The 7,943-nt window shown below is 41.4% G+C and overlaps 2 protein-coding genes across 4 annotated transcripts in view; one reads left to right on the forward strand and one right to left on the reverse strand.

Annotated features, from left to right (window-relative positions):
- LOC307028908 (uncharacterized protein) overlaps positions 1–4,386 on the reverse strand; it is a 59,104-nt gene extending 54,718 nt beyond the window's left edge. The window contains exons 1-4 of one of the 3 annotated variants that reach the window (XM_079664317.1): positions 4,306–4,386; positions 3,244–3,333; positions 2,959–3,072; positions 2,746–2,851 (exon numbers count right to left, since the gene is read on the reverse strand). The gene's annotated coding sequence lies outside the window, so the exon portion shown is untranslated. Of the gene's footprint in view, positions 1–1,251; positions 2,386–2,745; positions 3,334–4,305 lie in introns of those variants that run through there. The other 2 variants (XM_079664318.1, XR_013805141.1) reach the window with 2 other exon arrangements.
- A 2,445-nt stretch (positions 4,387–6,831) lies between these two features.
- On the forward strand, positions 6,832–7,672 carry LOC307030421 (E3 SUMO-protein ligase ZBED1-like). Its single transcript, XM_079666833.1, has 2 exons — positions 6,832–6,948; positions 7,096–7,672. The coding sequence occupies exons 1-2, from the start codon at positions 6,844–6,846 to the stop codon at positions 7,567–7,569; spliced, it is 579 nt and encodes a 192-aa protein (XP_079522959.1). The 5' UTR covers positions 6,832–6,843; the 3' UTR covers positions 7,570–7,672.
- Positions 7,673–7,943: the final 271 nt, after the last annotated feature.

The raw sequence follows: 7,943 nt of genomic DNA on the forward strand, positions 1-7,943 counted from the left end.
TTACCTTTATCAGACATCTCAGGCACCCACAACCAGCGTCTGATCGGGTAAGACTAATTACAGATGTAATTATACCATGTCGGTTTGAATTTGTGAACATGAAATCAATAAATCCCTTTGTGTGCACTTATTTCCTGGGTAAAAATAGGATGGAGCACCAACCCCATTCCAGGAAGAGGTCCAGTCTGCCCCGGGTCAGAACCACTTCGATAGGTAAACGATGTTGACAGTTGCATCGTGACACAGTTGTGTGGTGTGTATCTTTATTTTTACATTTGTTTGTTTGTATAGCCTCCAATCAAAGTGGGTAACATTGCCAGGAAGACACCACAGCATTTCAGAAAACACTACAGCATTTCACAAAACGCTACAGCATTTCAGAAAACACCACAGCATTTCACAAAACACCACAGCATTTCGGAAAACACTACAGCATTTCGGAAAACACTACAGCATTTCAAAAAACACCACAACATTTCCGAAAACACTACAGCATTTCACAAAACACCGCAGCATTTCACAAAACACCGCAGCATTTCACAAAATGCCACAGCATTTCCGAAAACACTACAGCATTTCAGAAAACGCCGCAGCATTTCAGAAAACACAACAGCATTTCAGAAAACGCTGCAGCATTTCAGAAAACACAACAGCATTTTAGAAAACACAACAGCATTTCACATTGGAAGGAAAGGGTATTCCTTATATCCTTATATATATATATATATATATATATATATATATATATATATATATATGTATATCCGATTCCATTCAGAAAACACGCATTTAAAAAGCTTTTCGCCTGCCGTCTTGTCTGCAGACTTGTCAAAGCGTTAATTCATGTTTTTTACTAACCGTTATCAGTATGTAGTTACTTCGGCATGACTTTGAAACGTGTATTACAATTAAATCACGGTCAAATATGTTCATTTTGTTGTAGTTGGTATCTCCCGTAGGATTTACATGGAGATACGCCCCGCCCCCTCTCCAGTGCGCCTTTTTTTAATGACAGGAGCAAACACAGCTGACAGCCGCGGTGAAACTCGAGCGATTAGAGCGATGCGAATATTGGGAAGTCTACCATAGTATTTACATGGAGATAAGCCCCTTAAAAACCATGAATTAATAAAGCATTAATTATGTGTTTACTGCTGTCATTCAAACAAGACGCCGGAGAGGGGGCGGGGCGTATCTCCATGTAAATCCTATCGGAATCGGATCCATCAGGCTAAACTAACCTGTAGCTGCTCCGTCCACACTCACAACAACGTCATACAGACATAAATAAAGCAGCGACTGTTTTCGCCATGACATAGATAGTCTGTGTTTTGTATATGTTTAACTTTTGTCCAGTCTCTGAAGCTCTGAGGAGCTGTGAGCTCTGAGTGTGTGCTAACAGCTAAGGGCTGATGTGTTGGGCCAATCAAGAAGCGTCATTTCTTGACTGGCAGCAAAAACAACCAATCAAAGCAGTGCTTCTCTGGCTGGCTCTGTCCAATCACAAACACGAAGTGTTCTCCCTAAGGAATACCTCCAATGTGAAATGCTGTGGCGTTTTGTGAAATGCTGCGGTGTTTTGTGAAATGTTGTGGCGTTTTGTGAAATGCTGCGGCGTTTTGTGAAATGCTGTTGTGTTTTCTGAAATGCTGTTGTGTCTTGCACTTCAGGGCCACCGTAGAAAGCAGAACAATTATACTTTCATACATTTCCAAATGACACCCACAACATCTGACATCTTAGTGAAGACGATACAAAAAACACCCACAAATATTTTTCAAAGATCAGATATGTTGCATCTATTTCAAATGTTTACAAGGATTGTGCAGGAGTATGACAAAAGTGCTGTTGTCAGATTAGAACCCACTGTATTAAAAAAAAAACAGGAAGAGGATCGACATCCTTTTGTAAATATGACTGTCATGCATATATTATGTATTTGAAAATAATTATTCAACTGTCTTCTCACTGCAGCAACTACACAAATGTGTATGCACTTATCATTATTGATAGCCAGTCTGAGCCAGAAGACAAAATGGAGCAACGGTATTAATTGTTACTATTATCAATTAATTTTTCTATTCTATACTGTAAATCTTATTACTAGCTTCATCATTTAATATTACAATACATCACTTTGTCTTTCCCAGCACAGAATACCTGACTGCGGAGGACATTGTTGCAAAACTCTCTGCAAAAATAACAAATACATCTTGCAGCAGGTTCAATATTAATAGAGCCAATGTGTGGGCTGGAGCAATCTGCGGCTTCAAAGGTGCCTCATTCGACCCCTCTCATTCGACGTCAGTTAAGTTCACTGATGATGAGGGACAAACTGAGGATTGAGTGGACACTGGTGGTCCCAAGCGTGAGTTCCTGACCTTCCTTATGGAATGCCAGAGAATGAAAAAAACATCACGTCAGCAACTGTTTGTGCCCCATGGCGGTGTGACTTTCCCAGCCGCTCACTGTCTCAAAATCTGATTCTAAATGTATAATGTTCTCTATAAAGATATAACTAATACACAATTATGAATGTATAACATAAGCTGTTTTGTGTATTTAATCATGCATTGGTCTACAATAATGATGGCTTATACACATTTCACATAAACAGACAATGAAAAAACGTGTCCTTCATGCTGATAACTAGTGTATGCATCTGCCAATTAGTATTCTAAACAGAGGTGTTGAATCCTTATTTCTTGCATTTGAAACAGATACAATAAAAAAAAGTGAACTTACTGTTGTGTTCAACTTCTGCCAAAAACTGTACATGTTTGCCACAGGAGCCACAGAACACTTGAACTGTTCCTAGATGTTGGCCACAGAAAGGACAAAACATGGCAGCCTGAAAAGACATACATTGATGTAGTAAATCCATTTAATCAAGTCAATCAAAAACACACAGTCTAAATAGTGGTTAGCTAAATAAATAGAAAGATACATCATGTTTACCGTTGAATCTGTGTTTTGTCTCTCTCCTTGAATGTCTTCTCTATATTTATATTTATTTTCTCTATATTTTATAGAGGATCACAGCTTGCCACGGATCTCGATGCTGCATTCGGGCTGTGAGTAAACAACTTGTGTCTTACTTTTAGGCTGTCTGAAGGTATGGACAGCTATCAAAGCTACTAAACATCACATTAACAACGATGTACAAATGAAAGTCGGAGACAAATATATATTTGAAATGATTCATTCACGATTGCAATGTTTTGAACAGACATCCCCAGTCACCTCATTGTCATGTTGTCGCTGTACGCGTCCGGATATCGGCATCGCAACCACAACCTCACACACTGGTACTGAATGTGCATCAAAGTGTTCCTATGGAGCCAAATATACCAAAAGATAAATGTAAACAACAGAAGAAGCGATCGAAATGTGTATTTCCTGGCTATTCGACAATGGCTCCTCAAAGTACACGCCCCTGACACATTCCTGTTATGCTGTGTATGTAATTTATTATATGTAATGCCTTGTATTTTATCTATGTAATGTCTTGTCTTTTATCTGGACCCTGAGTCTGTAATAAAGTTTTCATTCATTCATTCATTCCTACCGTTATAGAACGTCACGAGTTCCCCCGCGTCACCAGTTAAACGGTAACACCGGCAGTCAGAAACTCATGTATCTTCGAATCTACTTACAAATTAATATGGGGAAGTGTCAGTTCAACCGTATTTGGTTGGAAAACATCTAATTTAGTGCTTCGTTGAAACCAGTGGAGGGGAACGTGTTTGAAGCCCGCCGCACCATTTGCAAAATAAATAAACGTTTGTTTTGCTAATGTTGCGTTAGCTAGTGGAGCGTTAGCTAGTGCAGCAGCTCCCGCAACAACACCGGGGGACCTCCGGGCGACGTTTGGGTCTACGTCAACCCTAAAAGCGGAGGTGCTGTAGACGCTAAATACCGTAGCTAAACACCAATCATACAACAGCAACGATGAAATAGTGCAGCCAATTTAATTTAAGGGGTAATTTCTCAAAATGTTCCCCGTGTGGTTTATTCACCATTACAATAGCCCCACCTAAAATAATTTCCACCAGCCGCCACTGGTTGCAACATCTACACACAAATGCATACATATAAACAAACTGCTAAGAATTCAAATGTCCTTTTTCCGCGGTACTCACTATGGCCCGTGTTATTTGCCTGCACTTGATTTGTCATGTCTTTTAACAAGATTTTTCCCTCACTTTATCTTCTCTTCACGTGAAGCTCTCCTCAGCTGGTGTAGTAGGCACGCTAACGCTAGCTATATAAATATGACGCTCTATGTATCAAAACAAAACTTACCTTCTTATGTCTTTCTCCACTTAAATGAACTTTCTTTCCTCCCGATTTCCATCACTCTTGTTCGTTCTCTCTATGTGTGGTCATACATCAATCTGTTCCACGTAGCGCGCCCCCTAGAGGCCTGGAGCATTACATTACATTACATTACATTGCATTTAGCTGACGCTTTTATCCAAAGCGACTTACAATAAGTGCATTCGACCAGGAAGATACAACCTTTAAGAAAACAGAATCATATAAGTACATCAGGTTTCATAGAGCCAAACATTTCAAGTGCTACTCAACTGGCATTTAGAAAGCCAGCCCTTTATTAGTATATAAGTGCTTTGTTAGTAATTCTATCGCTCGAAGTGGAGTCTAAAGAGATGAGTTTTCAGTTTGCGTCGGAAGATGTGTAAGCTATCTGGAGCACTTCCGGAATGTTTTTTTTTTGTATGTGTTTTGGGATTTGCACGTGCTTTGGACTTCGCATATCGTTTTGGTATTTGCAGCGCTTTTTTGTTGCGTTTGTTTTCGGGGTTTGTTTGATTTTTATTTCATTATTTGCAGGTGTTTCCTGCTAATGTTTTTACTAGGGGTGCACCGAATGGGAAATTCTTGGCCGAAACCGATACCGAAAATAGGAAACAGTTGGCCGAAAACCGAATGCCGAAAGGCCGAAAATGATTAATAGAAATATATATATATATATATATATATATATATATATATATATATATATATATATATATATTAGTGGTGGGCCGTTATCGGCGTTAACATGCTGCGTTAACGTGAGACTCTTGTCGGTGATAAAAAAAAATATCGCCGTTAATCTATTCTCAAAGTTGGGTTGGGAGCTGGGTCTATACTACGCAAGCTATGATGACTTTCACCTTGATAATTTAGCGCGGATGTATACCTAGCCGAATTGCACTGTAGGGGGCGAGATCGAGTCTTTGACCTGTGTTTCTTCTACTGTCTATGGATCTGACCCCGGTCAAATCAGCCACATTAAACGTGACATGCTAACATGGATACAGCAGGTATGAAGCCGCCGGGTTTGCTTCAGGGGAAATTTATTTTTAAGAAGCTTCCCGATGGAAACCTCGACAAAAATAAGGTTGTTTGCACCTTGTGCAATGCGGAATTAGTTTACTGTAGGAGTTCATCCAGTCTCAAGTACCACCTAAACGCAAAGCATCCCTTAGCTAATGCGGAAGATGCCGGGCCAAGCACTGATGTAGCGCGGGGGAAGACTCGTCGTCAAACAACTATGTTTGAGTGCAACCGAGGCAAGCCCGTCAGGACAGCTCTATCAGCCAAGCTAACTAGTCTCCTCGCTCAGTGGATTGCCACCAGCTGCAGGCCCATTAGCGTGGTTGAAGATGACGGGCTCGAGCTTGTTCTCCAGGCGGCCACAGGTGACCCATCTTACAAACTACCTGCGAGGCGAACTATCATGAGGAGAATACATGACCAGCACGCAGAAGAGAAAGCTACGAAAGTTGAGAAGATGGTAGAGGCGAGGTCTGTAGCACTGACTGAGGACCATTGGACGTCCGTTAACAACGACAACTACCTCGGCGTTACAGTACACCTCATCGATGCTAGCTGGGAACTTCACTCCTTCGCTTTAGGTATGCTACGTTATGTCATTTTAAATTACATAATTTAATTTCGTAGCCTTTTAATTACCACCACGTTATGTTTGCTTCTTGATAATTGCTAGTTGTTTACTACTAGTAGTGAAATTATTCTAATTTACTTTGTCTGTCCGTTAGGTGTGATGAAAACAGAGGAGCGTCACTTTGCAGAAGCGTGTGCAAGGCAGTTCCTCGACGTCGCTAATCAGTGGGGGATAACTGACAAAATAAGCACTATTGGAACAGATAGCGCTCCTAATATGGTGGCAGCAGGGAGGATACTTCCATTCGAGCACTTGCCCTGTGTTGCGCATGTTGTACAGAGAGCTATTGTAATGTCACTTCGGGAAGGTGGTTTTGATGGTGCACTGGCCAAGTGCCGTAAAGTGGTCGGACATTTCAAACACAGTCCGGCCAACTCAGACGAGCTAAATGTCCAACAATCCTCCCTTGGACAAGTTAAGGAGTCACTCGTGCAAGATGTTCCAACACGTTGGAATTCCACTCTTGAGATGATAAAGCGCGTGAGGCGCAACAGAGACGCACTGCACACAACGCTGTCGCTGCAGAAGCACAACCTGGCCCTCCCAACAAATGCGGATTATGAGAAGTTGGCAAAGCTAGAGAAACTGCTGGAGCCATGCAGGTATGGTCTACAAAGATAGTGTGTTCATGAATTGGCATACAAGTTTTTAAATGTCACTTTGTATGTAAGAAACACCTGCCCTTAAATGTGTAATCTGAGTTAAATTAATCTGTCACTAATAATTTTTTGCTGTGTGTGTGTGTGTGTCTGTCTGTCTGTCTGTCTGTCTGTCTGTCTGTCTGTAGGTACATCACTGAGCTCCTTGGTGGAGATAAGTATGTATCCTGCTCTGTGGTTCTACCTGCCCTGTGCCACCTTCAGCACACGATGAACATCTCAGATGATGATCCTGCCTATATTGTGCGGTTCAAGGCTGCCTTCATCAAGGACCCCAACCAGCGGAGGGAGAAAATAAACCTGGAATGGCTTAAGGTATGTCAGAGTGACCAGAAGATAACTACATTGTATGACCATAATAGACTGTAAAGCCAGATGAGTAAGTCATGAAGAAATATGGAGGTTGGATTTGGAAAGTGACATTTTCATCAATCAATAATTATTATTTTTTATTCATCAAAGGTGGCGACTGCTCTAGATCCACGATTTAAGGACCTCAAGTGCTTGCCCAGAGCAGAGAGGGAGCCAGTGTGGGCAAAGCTAAGTGCGTTGATGAAGGGAGAAGAACCTGCTCTGCAGCCACTCAGGGAGGAGAACCCTGAGCTACCCAAGAAGAAAACAGCCCTGCTACTGATGGGATCCGACTCAGAATCAGATGAGGAGACACCAGAAGATAGTACAGTGGAGAGGTACAAGGTAGAGCCCAGTGCCAGTCTAGATCAGTGTCCACTGAAGTGGTGGTCGGAGCACACTGCTGTCTATGGTAAGATGGCCCAAATTGCCCGTAAATACTTGGGGACTCCTGCCACAACTGTCCCATGCGAGAGACTTTTTTCTTTAGCAGGCCATATTGTGCAGAAGAGGAGAGCTTGTTTGTCACCAGAAAATGTGAACAAACTGGTCTGCCTGAGTGACTGGTGGAAGAAGGAGAAATAGAGCTTTGACTGACACAAAGCTACTGACTGTAAACAGTTCATTACAACCTGTTATATAGGCCTACTGTTCAACTAAAAATAAACAGTTAATAAACACAAGTACATCTCATCACCAATTATCATAGAACAGCTTTCTCAAGCAGTTTGTGATGCATTTTGGAAACTGGAGATGAGCCCCTGGTCTAATGCACCACCTGGCTTGAGAAACCCGTTCTCAAAGACTTACTTTTAGTCATTATTTGGGTAGCACACATATTCTGAATGCCTTCGGCAGAATTCAAATGAGCCATTTTAATCTAGATTAATCTAGATTAATTCCAAGAATACAGTGAGATTAATCTAGATTCAAAAAAATAATCTATGCCCACCACTAAT

Source organism: Notothenia rossii (genome assembly GCF_949606895.1).
Source record: "Notothenia rossii genome assembly, chromosome: 2".
Lineage (NCBI taxonomy): Eukaryota > Metazoa > Chordata > Actinopteri > Perciformes > Nototheniidae > Notothenia > Notothenia rossii.